This window comes from Vigna radiata, chromosome 5 (genome assembly GCF_000741045.1).
Source record: "Vigna radiata var. radiata cultivar VC1973A chromosome 5, Vradiata_ver6, whole genome shotgun sequence".
NCBI classification, from domain to species: domain Eukaryota; kingdom Viridiplantae; phylum Streptophyta; class Magnoliopsida; order Fabales; family Fabaceae; genus Vigna; species Vigna radiata.
In genome coordinates, this window is record NC_028355.1 from 13,560,259 (window position 1) to 13,577,588 (window position 17,330).

At 36.4% G+C, this 17,330-nt stretch overlaps 2 protein-coding genes across 4 annotated transcripts; both read left to right on the plus strand.

Moving 5' to 3' along the window:
• The first annotated feature begins 8,481 nt into the window (after positions 1–8,481).
• On the plus strand, positions 8,482–10,996 carry LOC106759724 (lysM domain-containing GPI-anchored protein 1). Its single transcript, XM_014643044.2, has 5 exons — positions 8,482–9,388; positions 9,490–9,607; positions 9,740–9,901; positions 10,014–10,045; positions 10,526–10,996. Exons 1-5 carry the CDS (start codon positions 8,737–8,739, stop codon positions 10,807–10,809), a joined length of 1,248 nt encoding a protein of 415 aa, XP_014498530.1. The 5' UTR covers positions 8,482–8,736; the 3' UTR covers positions 10,810–10,996.
• An 807-nt stretch (positions 10,997–11,803) lies between these two features.
• Positions 11,804–16,999, plus strand: LOC106759988 (RNA polymerase II transcription factor B subunit 4). 3 transcript variants are annotated; one of them, XM_022780644.1, is made up of 11 exons: positions 11,804–11,986; positions 12,060–12,330; positions 12,453–12,499; positions 12,928–12,965; positions 13,050–13,095; positions 13,275–13,328; positions 13,425–13,493; positions 14,973–15,049; positions 15,517–15,612; positions 15,867–15,945; positions 16,695–16,999. In XM_022780644.1, the coding sequence occupies exons 1-10, from the start codon at positions 11,867–11,869 to the stop codon at positions 15,919–15,921; spliced, it is 873 nt and encodes a 290-aa protein (XP_022636365.1). In that variant the 5' UTR covers positions 11,804–11,866; the 3' UTR covers positions 15,922–15,945; positions 16,695–16,999. The 3 variants fall into 3 exon arrangements, with proteins under 3 accessions (XP_022636365.1, XP_022636366.1, XP_014498896.1); XM_022780645.1 differs by having other exon boundaries at positions 11,805–11,986; positions 15,890–15,945; positions 16,695–16,744; XM_014643410.2 differs by lacking the exon at positions 15,867–15,945 and having other exon boundaries at positions 11,805–11,986.
• Positions 17,000–17,330: the final 331 nt, after the last annotated feature.

Sequence of the window (17,330 nt, forward strand, 5' to 3'; positions counted from 1 at the left end):
AAAGTGTGCGAGTGAGGACAAAGCACACTGGAAAGTCTCGTGGTGATGTGTGGGGGCAGTCAACAGTCCCTGTAAGTTGCCGTTGTTCTTCTGGTGGGTATTCAAATTTCATGTTGATGATTAGTTATGGTCAAAGCCGTGAGGGACAAGGGTGCAAGCGAAAAGGTAAGGTTTGGATGTGGCAGTGATAGATGGGGTGGAGAAGGTATAGAAACCGATGGAGGAGAAATGTTGCGTGCGTGTTTTAGTATTGTGTGAAGGAACAGAGCAAGTTGGGTGAGGAACGAAGGGATTGATGAAGCCGGTAAATGAAGATAACACACTGGTTGCGAGGCAGGGATTTGTGAAGAAGAATGAAGATAATTTTACGGATAGGTGTCGAATGACAATGGTTCGGTGAGGGTGAGGAAGGGTGAGCGATTTGGTATCTGTTGTGTTTTTCTTGTCTAAATGTAGATTGAAGAGGTTATGGTGCCGTAAGGTTGAGGGGTTTTATCAGGTAACAAATGGAGCTTGATGGAGATGAAGACGAGGGTGATTGAACAAGCTATGGGAAGCTTCAAGTTTAAAATGACATACGACTATACGATGGATAGCAGGGGCAAATGAGCAAGCTTCATAGCATGATATCGTATACGTGCAGAACAATACCAAGCGACAAGCATAAACATTATACACAATGCAGTAATCTTTGAAGGAATAAAGACACTAACCTCTTGAAGCTCCACTGATCTTGGCTGGCTTCGTGCTCCTGACGATGGTTCCCTCTCCTCTCTCTGTGCAGGTCAATGAATAAGCTCTCACAAGGAGCCCGATTCCTGATTCTGTGAAGAGTCTCCTCATTTCGCCAAAGTGTGTGTTTTTGTTCTTCAAAATCCTATTCCAATCGCCATACCCCTTTCTACCCTCTCCTTACTCCACTTTAATCGTTTTTTCAATGCATAATTCCTCTCTGCCAATTGTTGCAAACTTCCTCTGCCACCATTCCATCCGCGTTGTCCTTACCTGAAGAAAAAGATTTTCTGCCCCCTCCTCCTCCAACACAGTACGCTTAGCCAAACGTATTTCTTCTTTTTATTTTTTTTTTCAAAAAAAAAAAATTCACTAAAGACAAGAATCAACGTTTCTCTTTTTCTTCTTTTTTTATATATTTAAATAAGATAAAATATAAAAAGGGTAAAACTTAAAAAAAAAACGAAAATTAAAAAACTTAAAAATTAAAAATTGTAAAGGAAAAAGCAAAATGAAATAAAAAAAAGAGAATAGGATAAACTAAAAGAAAATAAGCATAGAAAAGAAAAAGTAAAATAAATAAAATAAAAAGGATGAACTAAAATAAAATAATTACCATAAAACAAAAATAAGTAAGAAAGTGATAAAAATAAAAATGTGAATGAATAATAAAAGGGTTAAATATGTGACAACAAGAATATTAGAAAAATAATCCGGACGAAATTGGGTATTAACATTTGAATTCATCAAGTTTAAACTTCTTCAAAATCTCATTGACATATTTCTTTTGACAAATGAAGACTTCATGTTCTCCTTGTTCTCCATGCCAAGAAAGAAGGTCATTAAACCAAGGTCTGCCATTTCAAATACCTGAATCATTTCTTTCTTAAACTTCTCTACAAGCCTTGTGTTGTTTCCTATTACAAAGAGGTCATCCACACAAAGTGAGATGATAAGAATGTCAGCTCTATCATGCTTAACATACAGTGTTGATTAAACTAAGCTTTTGACAAATCCTAAGTTCAGCAAATGATCATTAATTGTTAAACTGATATTGGTCGCACAAAATCAGAACAAACTAGATTTTCCCACTAATATAGTATAGGGACAACCTAGGTATCAATCCTCGGACTCGGTACAATTAAGTTCAAAGTGTTTGGTTAGAATCTTGTATTACTTACTACCTAATTATTTACTATTCTAATGCAAGGTGGGGAAAATAAAATCTAATTAAAAACCAAGAAATTGAGAAGAAAATAGTAAAGAAGAAAAATCTGTTTAAAAGGAAATTAAAGAAATAAAATGTAAAAAAAATAAAACCTACTCTAAACTATAGTCATGAAAAGATAGAACTTGACAGTGCATAAAATTCTAACAGTAACTAAAACAAAATAAATCCTAAATCTACACAATTCTGAAAAAAAAAAAAAAAAACTAAACTTCAGAAGGAACAATATCAACATTCTACATCTATTTCAATTAAAAGCAAAATAAAGGAACCTAAATGACCTTCAATCAGAATGAACACTTAATATCCAACCAATCAGAACAGTACATACTATACTAAACATTAATTCAATAGAAATGTAAAAAGGAAAGAAACAAACTAACGATATTAGAAAAAATCAAAGAACAGAGATAAATGTGCAATAGATTGAATGAAAAAGTCTCAATTCCTCTTCAGAAAGACATTCCGAGAAAGTTAAGCCCTCTATGGGGTCTTTTTAGTTCATATTTCAGAACTTAAAGTGGAAATTCTCACTCAATTAATCAATCAATGCACAAAACACAAGAAATAAAAATATAACACTCATTAATCTTTAATGGACTCTTCTCTGACTCGAGAAGACATCTCGATGAATAATGCTCATTACAGAGGCATTTAATTCCACAAGGAATTATAAAATGCAGAGATCACATAGTCCAATTCAATTTCTAAAGAATAGCATTACAAGCATCAACATCACAAAACAATTTCAACACAACAAACAAGAATAAAAGGAAAACGCGAAATCGAATTTTATTAATATGAAAAAGGAAAATTACAGACACTATACCGGAGATCACCGAATGAGAAGCTCACGGTTGCCACGGTTCCATGAATCTCATCAACGAAATCCAGAATCACGAACACAAACCCTACTCTAAGAAAAGCGAATAAAACCCTAAACTAGANAAGAGAGAACTGTAACGTNAAAAGTGTTTCGGTCTAAGAGTAAGTNTGTNTACATGGCAGAAGCAAAACCCCNTTATATAGGGTCTGAAGAAAACGAAAGAAATAAAAGAGGGAAAAGAGAAGAAGAAACTTGCACGAGACTTTTATCATCGGACGACCACTGTGCATTCTTCTATTTGAGCCCTTCGATCAACATTCATCTCTGNCGGTTCANCTCCGGTCATCTTCTTCGGGCAGCTCCGGTCAGCTTTGATTTGGCTTCCTTTTCTCTGCCTCTGTTGCGTCAAGCCCTAAGTCAAGGGTTCATTCTTCTTTTCTCCAAAATGAAAGTGCTCGAGAAAGTGTTTCTCNCAAATGAATTGCTGGAACTGAGACCCCAAAACNGCAGCTGAAACGCAACGTTTCATTAAAGCCAACCCAAGTCCAGCATGCTTTGCACCAGCTGTCCAAATTTCTTTCAATAAACCCCATGTTGGCAGCAGCACCTCCAAGTGCCAGCAACAGCGTTTCAGGGCCTATTTTTCCTCCACCAGCAGCAGCCCAATATCCTGCCAAATCTGCCTAAAACAGTGGCCCACTATGTACACTTCAATCAGCAACGTCTTCAGCATCAAAGCAAAATGTGACAGCAGCGGATGTCCAACGTAGCAGGCCAATTAAAATCCAATCAGAACAGCAATAGCCCAATTCAAGCGACCCAAAATATTGTTTCAATCTGCCATTTCAATTCAATTAAGCACAGGGTTAATCAACAATTAAGGAGAAACATTTCAACAATTAAGAAGAATTAAAAAGAACCTATTTAAACTAAAATCAAGAAAAGATTTTTTTTATTAAAAGATTACTTTTCAAAATAACTAATTTCCTAATTATGAACAAACACTAAAAAAAACATCTAAAAATCTATTTTTAACTAAAATTAAACAAAACTAAAGAATTCAAGGAAAAACCTAAATCTAGCCTAATTATAAACAATTAAAAACAAAAATTCACTAATGAAGACTCCTAAGCACAAATAAAAATACAAAATCTGAGAGTTATCATTAATCCTGTTGTACAAGATCTTGGGGCTTGTTTCAGCCCATAAAGTGCCTTTTTGAGTAAATAAACCTTATATTCTTCTCCTTCTTTCATAGAGTCTTGGGGTTGTTCAACACATATTTCTTCTTGGAAAAAACCATTTAAAAAAGTTGATTTAACATCAAGTTGAGAAACCTTCCAATTCTTTTGAGCAGCTATAGCAAGTAACAACCTAATGGTGTCCAATCGAGCAACTGGTGCAAAAGTATCCGAGTAGTCAACACCAAAAATTTGTGCATAACTTTTCACTACGAGTATTGCCTCGTGTTTGTTGATAGAACCGTTAGCATTTAATTTAGTTCTATACACCCATTTGACCCCAATTACTTTTCTGCCTTGAGGTTTTTCCATAAGAATCCAGGTTTGGTTCTTCTCAATCATTGACAACTCCTCCTTCATTGTAGCCCTTCAATTTGAACTTTTTTTTGCTTCTTCATAATCTCCAGGTTCACAAACAGGAATATTCCATCTTTCATAAATCTAAGATAGCGATCTGGTACCTCTTACTGGATCATCATCTAATAATTCATTTTGCCAATTTCCATCTTCATTTTGTCTTGTGTTTGAAGATTTGAACTTCACATCTGTAGAAACCAGATTTGTCTTCCTTTTATCATCCCAATTCCATTCTTCATCTTCCAGAAAGTGAACATCCCTGCTAATAATTATTTTTTTGGTTTGCAGCTGAAAAATTTTATAGGCTTTGCTGACTGTACTGTAGCCTATAAAGATACCCGGTGATGCTCTTTTATCCAGCTTATCTGTGGAACATGAGTAAAGCACAAACAACCAAATATTTTAAGCAATTTCATAGATGGTTTATAACCATGCCAAACCTCAAATGGTATTTGATCGTACAAAGCTTTGGTGGGAGTTTATTCTGAAGAAAAACAACTGTATGTGTTGCCTCTGCCCAAAATTCTGTTGGTAAATTCTTTTCATACAGCATGCATCTCGTCATCTCCAAGATGTATCGGTTTCTCCTCTTACTAACCCCATTTTGTTGTGGGGGGTATAGGGAACAGTTAGTTGATGTTCAACGCCAAAATCCTCACAAAAATGATTAAATCTTTCAGATGTGTACTCGATGCCATTGTTTGTCCTCAAAATCTGAATTTTGAAACCAGTTTCATCCATCCACCTCTGATTTGTTCTTAAAGAAAAAGATCCAACACATTCTGGTAATTTTATCAATGAAAATAACATAATAAAGATTACCTTTCAACGAAGGTGTTCTTTGAGGCCCTGCAACATCTGTGTGAATTAATTGCAGCTTCCTTGATGCTCTCCATGTTGTCTTTGGAAAAGGTTTTCTACTTAGCTTCCCAAATTGACAAGCTTTGCAGTTTGAAGTTTGATTCTCAAGCACCGGAATATCAAGTGCTAGCTCTTTTCCACTCATTTACAGTAGTCCTTGATGATGATAGTGTTCAAGTCTCTTGTGCCATATTTCTGTGACATTTTCCTTCAAAGAAAAAACAATCTGCTCCACCTCCAATGGATTTAGAGCAAAGCTTTTTCCTTTCATTTTTACCTTAAACATATCTTGACCAACTGCATCTTTAATCAAACAATATTTATCTTCAAAAATAACTTTAAATCCTTTTTCAATCAATTGACCAACACTTAATAAGTTCCGGTCAATTTCAGGAACAAAAAAAAAAACATCATGAATGAACTTTGTGCCTGTACAGCTTGTGATTGCAACTTTCCCCTTTCCTTTGACTGAGATATGATCATTGTTACCTATTCTGACTTTAGTGACATTAGTTGGCCTTAAATCACTGAAAAGAGCCTTGTTGAAGGTCGTGTGATTGGTACAAACGCTATCTATCAGCCAGCTTTCACTCGATTCACTGCTCAAGAAACAAGCTACAAATAGTTGGTACTCCTCCTCCTGATCAGCAGCCTTAGCTTCTTCCTCTTGTTGTTGATTTTTGCTCTTGCATATGATTGCTTCGTGTCCCATTTGATTGCACTTATTGCATTTAACATCAAGTCTTTGTCAGCATCTGAATGGAGGGTAACCCATTTTGCCACAATGGTGACAAGGTGGGTAACTTTTCTTTCCACTTTTTCCTTTATCGTAATTATTTGTATTGCTCTTACTGCTAGCTGTATGATTCTTCTTGTAGTTTTTGGCTTGTTGGCTTTTGACTAGAAGAGCACCTTCAACAACATGATCTTTCCTCATCGAACTTCGTTGCTTTTGGGCTTGGAATACATGTAGCACTTCTGAAAATGTGATTTAGACAAATCCCTTTTATTGTCCAACGAAGCAATAAATGCTTCATACTTTTCTAGCACCGTTACCAGAATTTTCTCAACAATTCTTGAATCAGGAAAATTGCTGCCCAACAACCTTATCTTGTTGGCAATACCCAACAATTTGTCTGAGTATTCTCTGATTTTTTCAGACTCTTTCATCCTTTGCAATTCAAATTCCCTCATTAAATTAAGCACCTGCATGCTTCTTATTCTTTCATTCCTGGCGTACTCTTCCTTTAGATAATACCAAATTTCTTTGGCTAATTTAAGAGTCATAATTCTTGTTAAGATGGTTTGAGAAACACCAACAAATAGACATTATTTGGCCTTTGCTTTTCTAGTTTTTCTCTCCTTGTGAATTTTGATCTGGGCCATGGTAGGATTATCCGACAGTGGAAGAACTTCATACTCTGCTTCTACAACTTCCCAAAGATCTAGAGCCTCCAAGTAAGCTTCCATTTTGACAGCCCAAAGATCGTAGCTTTCTCCATCAAAGACTGGAGGTGCAACTTGTGAGAAATTTGATTCAACATCCATTTTCACAGGTTTGTAAGAAAAGGGCTCACGATACCAATTGTAGGTTTAAAATGTGAGCAACAAGAAAAACAAAGAATGAAAGATTGAAACGAGAAGAGTATATAAATTGAATGAAAGATGATTGAGAACTCTTATCTTATTCAAATGTCAATTGCATACATTTATAATACTTACCTTAACAAATAAACTAACTAAGATAAAACACAATTGTTTTCTCCTAAAGTTTAGGAATAGAAAAGATTTATTCAATTAACAAAAATAATAAAGATAAATTAAATAAATATGTAATGTGCAACAATGTGCAGTTAAAAAACAAATATCTAACAACATTGCATTCTAAGATTAAGATTATATGTTGCCAATATTATTTTTGTTGTTCGCCAGTGTTATTAAGATCCAACTGCGGCTAACAAGAAACGCATGTCCAACTGCGGTGACCCCTCTCCGCACTTCCAAGTGCGGCTCTCATCATCCAATTGCGGCATCTCTTATCCGCACTTCCAACACTATGATGGTGTTTAACCGTAATTCCCATTGTGGCTATGTTCTAGGACTTCGTCCCCTCGCTTTCACTGTGTACAGACCTAGCTCAATAGGCCAAATGCCAAGATTTTTTTAATAGAAACAGAATAAACATTTTTAACAGAGTAAGAGCAACCTTTTTTTAACAGAAACAGCCAAGCATATGAGTGAGACAAAGGAGTCAGCGAGACAAGATATGAGTGAAAAAGGGAGGAATGGATGAACGCTTAAAGACAACACAAATAAAGGAGTATAGGCTTTTTTAGTTATAAATTGCAAGAGAGAAATGAAGAAAAAATGAGTGTAGGTTTTTTTAATATGCGGTCGGAGGAGACACGAAAGGCTGGTGGTGCTTCATTATTTTTATTTTTCAAATGTTTCAACTTTTTCTGAAAACAAAATATTCTCTCTCATATATGAGAAGGGTAGAATTGGAAATAAAAAATAGAGAGGTGTAAGGTGAAGCGACTGAGGTGTAGGGAGAATTTGTCACCGGGTAATATTTAAAATATCAATTCATAATTACATAATCATGAAAGCAAATGCACCCGTAAGCCTTAATTTTCACTCACTTTACATTATGCGAGGTTAAATGGCAGACGTACCTAAAATAGCTGAAAATAATGGATGATAATCTGCAAGAAGTAGTAAAGAAATAATGATGCATTGACTGCAATCAATAAACACGTCGAAACGTAGATGAACTTCCCAAATTTACTTTATTATTTTTAAAAAAGAATTTAGTTTTGCTTCCATGAGGGGACTCTCGCTTAGCCAAGGTATCGTTTTGGATTGGCATAGAGAAAGACAGCAAGAAAACTAAAATTCCTTGCCCAAACGCCTGAAAAAGCAAACTATATACCAACCAATATAAACTTGAATGCGGGCCACACCACCCTCTCCTCAAACAACTAAATTACCCAAACATCCTCATCCTTCGTTGCTCCCATCCCGACACAAGTCGTGCCGTCCAAAGGACAAAACCATAATAATTCATCCTTACATTTAAATTTTTGAATCTGACATTCCAGTAAGTAAAACTTAAAAAAAAAGAAAATTAATGAATTTTCGGATTTAGATTTTATTTATTGGGTTTTGGAGAGAGAAGGACAAAAATGTCCAGCGAAGCGAGTAAAAGGTTGAAATGTCTATGATGAGAGTATGACCAGTGAGAAACAGTGTCCTTTTGGCTCTATGGAACACACCTGTCTTCTACTCTAAACTCTCTTTCGCTTTTCAAAGTGAAACTTTTCCCCTCCCCAACACAACACTCTTCTCTCTGCGCCTTCACTTCTCAGAGAGGGAGAACACTCCTCAGAAAACCCTAAACTCCCTCCTCTTCCTACACTCCGACATCCTAGAATCAGTTTCCCACATTGTACCCTGTTGCCTGAAAACTTAAACCTCTTTCTATTTTAAGAATGCCAAACCCAAAGCATCTTCTGCAGGGTACACTGTTCCTCTCGTTACTTCTTCAGGCGGTGTGCAAATCCACCATCGAGCCATGCTCCAACTCCGACTCATGCAACGCGCTTCTCGGATACACCCTTTACACTGACCTCAAAGTATCCGAAGTGGCCTCGCTTTTCCAAATCGACCCCATCGCGCTTCTCACTGCGAATGCCATCGACATCTCCTACCCCGACGTCGAGCATCACATCCTACCTTCCAAGCTCTTCCTCAAGATCCCCATCTCCTGCTCCTGCGTCGACGGCATTCGTAAGTCTGTCGCCACCAACTACAAGACGCGCCCCTCCGACACTCTATCCTCTATCGCCGACTCCGTCTACGGTGGCCTCGTCTCCTCCGACCAGCTGCGCGAGGCCAATTCCATTCCCGACCCCTCCGTCCTCGATGTGGGACAAAACCTAGTCGTGCCCCTCCCCTGCACCTGCTTTAACGGCTCCGACAACTCTCTCCCCGCCATTTACCTCTCTTACGTCGTTCGACCCGTTGATTCACTCGCTGCCATTGCTGCCAGGTACTTCACCACGCTTACAGATTTGATGAATGTCAATGCCATGGGAAGCACTGCCATTAATGATGGAGATATCCTTGCTGTTCCAATACCCGGTAATAAACTAATGCTTGCCTTTCTTTCTCTTTCCTTTTCTTTCACTGCAATTTATAATTTTCTGTTCAAATTCTAACTCTCTCTCTCTCTTGTGTTGCAGCCTGTGCTTCGAATTTTCCTAAATCCGCCTCTGATTTTGGTTTGCTTGTCCCTAATGGGAGCTATGCCATTACCGCGGGGCACTGTGTTCAGTGTAGCTGTGGACCGAGAAACTTGAAGTACTAACTAAGCAATTGTTTGTTCTGTTCTTAATTTGAGTGTGAAGTGAAAAATGGTCTCTGTAGTGTCTGAGGAGGTGCTGTTTCTGGTGTTTAATGGTTTGCAACTCTTTTTTTTTTTTTTTTTTGTAGTCTGTACTGTATGCCGGCTTCTCTAGCTGTTTCTTGCTCCAGCATGCAATGTAAAGGCAGCAACCTTATGCTTGGGAATGTTACAGTGCAGCAGACTAGTGGTGGTTGCAATGTTACTTCTTGCAATTATGATGGCATTGTTAATGGCACCATAGCAACAATGTATGCTTACACTCTGTGTACATGTGGTTCTAACCACATTTTTCAACATTCTGTACTTTGCTGTACTATTCTTTGAGTTTAAGCTTGTTTAATTTTTGTTCTCGTCTTGCAGGTTGTCCCCTTCTCTTCAGCCTCGATGTCCTGGTTAGTGTTACATAAACACAGCTCAAATGCATAATGCATTGTTTTGATTTTATTTTGGATGGTTTATTTACCGAGATGGGTCGGAGGAAAGGGAATTCCTTCCTCTTGAGCTTACTTTTGGAGTTAAAATATGTAAACTCAAATTATAAGAAGACTAAAGATAACAACTTTAAATATCTGAAATTCCTAATTTGCTTTGATGTTCCATCCATGCAAATTAAGTTTATAATAGACTTTATTTGCAGAACTAAAATTTAGTTAGGTTGGATGTTGTGTAGCATTTTTATGTGGACTAAAATGATGCCAGGAAAAGTAGCAGTCTGTAGGTGGCTCTATCCCCTGGATCATCAGGGATGTTCCAGTTGCAGTTCCTAATTTAACATACTCTAATGAAACTCACCCCCTAAAGAGAACTTGGTGGCGCAAGATACCTTGTATTCCCTGAAATGTCTTATAAACATGTTTCAAATGATGTTGCAGGTCCACAGGAATTTCCTCCTCTTGTTGCCCCACCTACCACCGTTGCAAAAGACACGGTGTTTGGACCAGCGCCAGCACCATTGTTCGATGGAGCAGGTCCTACGTCGTCTATATCCTCAGTGGTTCCTTCAACGGGGCTTCCAGGATTCTCTCCTGCAAATGGTCCTATTAGCGGCATTTCTTCTGGGGCTTCTGCTGCATGCTCCTTGGTGAAACCATTACCCACTTTGACGTATGCACTTGTGTTATTGCTTGTCAAGTTCATGATACCCGTGGCATTGTAATCTCATCATTTTTTTGGTGGGTTTAGTTTGCCTGCCACTTTCATTGTCACGGGTGCTCCCTGTAGTTGCTTATATTCTTCTGTACTCTTGTACTCATTCGTAAATCTGGAAAACTATGGAATTTCGGGTTTCATCACAAGCTTAGCCATTTATATTTTCTGTTGTGCTTAATTATCTTGTTTAACTAGTGTCAGTGATTCTTGGTATAATCTGTATAGAAGCTCTGAATTTGACGGTGACGCCATTCAGTGATTAACTTTTTAATGTAACGTAACGCCAACGCCAAGCTCTTGGTATAACATTTTTCTCTAGCATGGTCCAGTTTAGGAGAGTAACCTTATATTGCAAATAAGAAAGAAAACACATGTTACTGAAATAGCAATATTTCAGCAAACAAATCTAATATGGGAGATTTTTGAACTTCACACTGTCCAAGGAAACAAGAACATAATTTAAATTTTGGGTAGGAAAGAACACGCATTTTTTTTTTTTTAATTTCAACACATTGATATTACAAGCTTAAATTTACTTTATATTTTTATTTTGACTTAAGTAGTTGTATCATAAACTCACATACCTAAGCTCACTTGATGAAAACTAAGACTTAGGCTTTGACATAAATTAAATCCAGTTCTATAATCTACTACCGAATTCCAAAAAGCTTAGGTGGGTTAAACTTTTTAAATTTGATTCATGATCCAATATGGACTTAATGCTTAACAACTTTTTCTTTTCTTTTCCTATTTTGATCTACCATCATTATGTCTCTTTTCCATATCATTTTAATAACATTCTTCATAAAGACCAGAAGATCAAAACATTTTATAGAATTAAAGTAAAAAAAATAAAATCTAAATATAATCCATAATTTTAAAAACTCTTGACCAAACTAAAATTAGTCCCATAATTTAATTTGTTATTATTTTATTAGAAAAATGGCAGTTGGGCCTGAAGCCCGGGAAGATTTATTGCATGCGCTGGAATAAAACAAGAGGTGCCAAGAAATGAATTGAAAGTGAAAGCAGAAGCAGTTGAAGGGACAGAGCACAAGCACAACATGCCTTCTGCACCTTCGAAAATCTACGCAGACGATGTGAGCCTTCTGGTTGTGACGCTAGACACCAATCCTTTCTTCTGGGCCACTTTCCCCTTCCCCTTCGCCGAGTTCCTCTCCCAAGTAATTTCCGTTCCCAAACCACTACACCACTCCCGTTCCATTCCAATCTCAATGTTCTTGTTTCATTTCCCAGGTACTCGCCTTTCTCAACTCGATCCTGCTCCTCGGCCAGCTCAACCAGGTCATCGTCATCGCCACTGGATGCAACTCCTGCGCCTATGTGTACGATTCCTCTTCCGAACGGAACCACGGTGCCACCACCGGCACAATGCCCGCGCTTTATTCCAACTTACTCCACAATATCAACGAGTTTCTCGCTAGGGACCGGCAATTAGACGCTCTTCGAAAAACGGGAACCGTGCCTTCTTCGCTCCTATCGGGCTCCTTGTCCATGGCGCTTTGTTGTATCCTTATCGCCGATTCAGTTTCCAAGTTCTTTTGATTCACGCTAATGAATTTGAAAACACCTTATGTTGCAATAGAATAGGCTTTACCTTTTATTTGTTTTACCTGATTGGATTGTCAGATATACAGAGAGCTTTTCGCTTAGGACCTATGCCTCCGCAGCCTCGGGTATGTGTATATGCGTCAATTTGATATTGCATTGAGTTTTTTAGTTACTGGAATGTGGCCATGACTTGCAACTACCACTGGAACTGTTAGCCAACTACGATTGACTTTCGCCTTTTATTGTATTAATGAGGATCCCTTCGAGTTTGATGTTAGACTTTGGCAAATGATAAGCGTATTTTTCTGTCATCTAATGTTGGTATTGCGGGGCTTACACTTTGTTACACTCTTCTTTTTGGTATTGGATGTTTGATTGAATTCATTCATGCTAATTATGTCATTTACTTTTTGTTTTTGCTTGTTTGTAATGTGTGAAAGCTTTAAGGTTTACATGTCTGGTCTTATTTTTGTTGTTTTTCTTTAATTTTGGCTTTTGTTTCCAATTTTTCGATTTTAATTAATTGCCATTGTACTTACTGATTTATGAACAGATTTTATGTTTGCAAGGCGCTGCCGATGGACCAGAACAGTGTGTTTCTCACAATCTTTACCTTCCATATATTTAATATTGCATTAACCTTTCACTTCAAATAACACCTTCTATCCTTTTCAGGTATGTGGCAATCATGAATGCAATATTCTCTGCACAGCGTTCTATGGTATGTACTAAATCTTTGCCTTTAATTTTCTTTCTTCTTTCAACTATGGAATTTTTTTTTCCAAGAGACTGTTAAGTAGTCAGGCATCTTTCAGCAATATATTTGTTACTAACAGTTGAAGATTGCTTGTATTTTATTTGAAACTAGTATTTATGTCTAAGTAACATTTTATATTGTAGGTTCCTATAGATTCTTGTTATATTGGCTCCAACAACTCTGCATTCCTCCAGCAGGTAGTAAAGTGCACAAACACATATTGAACGAGTTGATGTTGCAGTTGGAGAATACGTTTAACTGAATATGGTCATTTTTTGTGTCATGAATGACAGGCTTCTTACATAACTAGTGGAATATATTACAAGCCTCCTCAATTGGAAGGGCTTTATCAATATCTTTCAGTAAGCATGTGTTTAATTGTCTGTTTTTAAGCATTGGTGTGTCTTGCAATGTAGTTTTTTTTTGCTAGTCCGTGAATGCTGTAAATTGTATTGTTGAGAAAACCATGGTCACCATATATTAGTGGTTCTTGCCTCTCCTCACCAAAATCCAAACTCATCTACCTTGTTTGCGTAATGCCAAAACAGTTCTCCCTTTTATCTTTTTTGTTGAAATTTGAATTCAACTATGATATAATACTTTTCTTCTGATCCTGGAAAACAGGGAAAATAAGCCATAAGTTGAGATTCGTAGAAGCATGTCACTTCCTGAAAGTCCATACAGAGATTTGAATGCAATAGTTAAAACTTGTTTTGCAACCATGTATCATATACAATTTAAAAGATTTATTTGTGGTATGGAGACATGATGACAATATATATTGCTGATACTGGTGTCTTGGTTTAATCTGTTAATAAAACAGAGACTGAAATCATAGCTGTGTCACCTTCATTCTTTGTTTTAGGGTTGGTGAAAACTTTTTTCTCACATTAGGATTGACATCTTTGTGAAATAAGTTACTAACCTCAATGACTTTAGAAGACCTGCAAGAGAACTGACTGGCATGCTCTTATGTTTGTGTTGTATTTCTTCTCTCCGGTGAGGAAGTTGTTCTACAGACAGAATCAGTTTAAATTTGATGAGATAGCTATTGCTATTCAAGGACTATGTCCTTAAATTTATTGCCAAAAATCTATTTGATAATACGAGTTTTATAGTTTCTTTATATTTCCGGTGTGTGAGATTGGAGCTCTTTCTTTCATGGTTGCTCCTCAAGATAGGTGGTTACTTCATATGGTATTGTACAAACTACTTAGTGGTGGTGAGGTCCTTTTTGGGTCATCATAAATGTTGGGAAATCGTTCAAAATCAGGTATTGGGGTTGTTGTGTGCAAACTGGTCCAACACAGACGTAGTTAATTGACTTACAGTGGAATGAGTATTGTTGCTACCACAGAGCTAAATTCCTACAAAGGGCTTATGCATGATGTGCAAATCAAACTCAATGATTATCTTCATACCTGCCCCCTTCTATCTGTCCCAACCCATTACACAATCAGCTCATTCCCCTTTCTCTGTGATGTCAACATTCTCTCCCTACGCCTTCTTAGCATATCTCTCTTTGCTATGAATGTGGGTAGCAGATGTGCTAAATTTGGGCCTATATTTAACTGGTCAAGTTTAGGCTCTGTTTTATTGAGTATGTAATTCCTAAACAGAATGAAGCAATTAACTCGTTATTTTCTTCTAGGGAAGCAAATCAACCAAATAATATAGTAAAAGTGATAAACTAATGAAATAAATCATTACTTGAAACTTAAATGCTTGGCTTCTGAAAGGGAATAAACAAATTTTAATTCTTTTTCAAATCATGTTTGAATTATGTTTTTTCAATTTTACCTTTGTTTTACTTCTATACTAATCTAACCTTGTGTATGCAGACAGTATTTGCAACTGATTTACATTCTCGCGCATTTTTAAGGCTTCCTAAATCTGTGGGTGTGGATTTTCGTGCATCGTAAGTTTTTTCTTAGTTAAATCTTTTTGGCTTAAGTTTTTGTATTTTCATTTTCTTTCTCTTTCTGTTTCTCCTCTCTTCTGTAACTACAAACATTTGGACAACAAGTTATCTTTAAACTTGTTTTTCTCCAATTGTTATTTTTTTTCCTTCCCTTTTGAATCTGTGTTGGTTTGAAGATACACAGCTATTTATGACTCTGTTCTTGTAAACAAAACCACAATTTATGCAATCAATAGCCCAGCTTTTAAAGCCTAAATTCATTTAATATGGCCACATAACCAAGGGCATTTGTAGTTTACTTCTTTGATATGGATTAGTACATTGTTAAAATGAATCGCACCAAGCATTCAATTTCTTTGGGTGGATGATATATTTAATGTAATTTTAGTGGATTTATACAAGTGTGTTAAAGTCCTTAGCCTTGCATGTTAGAGTCCTACTCCTAAATTGTATGAATTGTGCAGGTGCTTCTGCCATAAGCGAACAATTGACATGGGCTTCGTATGTTCTGTATGCTTGTCCATTTTCTGTGAGCATCATGATAAGTGTTCAACCTGTGGGTAAGTGTTTATTTCCTCAACTTAGCCTTTGTCCTTCTGTTTCCATACAGTTCATCGGAATGTTATGGATCAAATGTGTGTAGATATTCATTATTTAGTTAACAGAGTAGCAATTGGTTCAACTTTTATAGAAATCTTTCTTTTTCAATTGTATTACTCTACTAGTTTATTATCAGACTGTTGTTACTTTTTAGATATTAGATAATTTGATACAATTATCAGTTTCTCTCTTTAGCTGATTTTTATAGCCATAGGGGAATGACTGTGTCTCGTATAGGAGTTAGCATGCCAGGAACAGCTATGAGATGAGGAAGACAATCCCAGTTGATTAATGTGAAGTTTTCAGCCCTGTATTTGAATGATCTCATGATAATACCTCACAGCCCCAATGTTCTCTTGAAGCAAGCAATCGGCATGTGCTATGTATATATTGCATGATTATGTTCAAGCATGTGCATTTCTAAAGAAAGTTAAAATTTAGTCCATGGACCGTATTGTTACTGAATGATAAAAAATTTCATCACATAAAAGCTTGTCAATGAATTCAATTGTAGTTTTTAGCATATAAAGTTTAGCCATATACTAGTTTGCGGTTGGATCTCTATTGCTGGATGAATGTTCTGGTATACTTGCTTTTCATGTTTAAGTTTTTCAATACAAAACTGTATATGCAGTATGCTCGATGTGTCTAATCTCTAAAGCAACTTATATGTAGAATGTGGGATCTGAAATGAAACTTTTGACATGCTTGAGAGTTTTAACAGAAAAGTGAGTTCCTTGTGAATTTATTATCTAGAAGGATGTAATTTAAATGAGTATGTAGAAAGACTAGTCAAAAGCAACAGTCTTGCAATGTGATAAATTGTTGTATCGTCTGTTAATTTGAAAATAAAATATAAGTTCTGTTAATCATGAGTTGAAGTTTCACTGTTGTTTACAGTAGAATGTTAAAAAAATAGAAAAGAGAAACACAAATTCGAGTGAAACAATATTCAGAATGTTGAATGGAAACTTGATCAGTTGACACTGCATTTTTTTTTTTATCATTTGTCTGTTATGTTTTGATTTTTCACTTTCTGCAGGTCTGTATTTGGTCAAGCTCAACTAGATGCTTCAGCAGCCAACAGGAAAAGAAAGGCGTGAATTGAGTGCACAATGTACTTTGTCACACCATGAGAGCTCATCGATATAAGTTCTCTTTGTACACGTAGCATAATGAAATTTTGGTGAATATATTTCCCGTTTGTCTTGGTTGGAAACTGAAGTTCATAGTGTAATTATTTCAGGCCTATAAAAGGAGTAATCGATCTGAAAGTTTCATTAGTCGTTTAACAGGTTATATGATAATTTCATTTGCTATTGAAATCGATGATTTGGATTATGTTCAGTATGTTGGCTGGGCTTTTTTCTTTCAGAGCATCCGATCCTTCATGATAAGCTACAGTGAATTTTTGTTATACTGTAGGTCTACAAGGCTATATTAAAAGAAGTTACTGTGAATTTTTGTTATACTGTAGGTCTACAAGGCTATATTAAAAGGTATAGAAGACATAGTAATAAATAAAGTGGATTTAGATGTGGAGTCCCCAAGGCTAGTTGATTTATTGGTTTATTGATGCTTGACACAAGGAAGTATTCAAACAAGCCTTGTTTTAATAGAGAATATTTTTATGGGTTTGGTTTTCAATACCAATACATGAAATTACTACTAAGTTTTG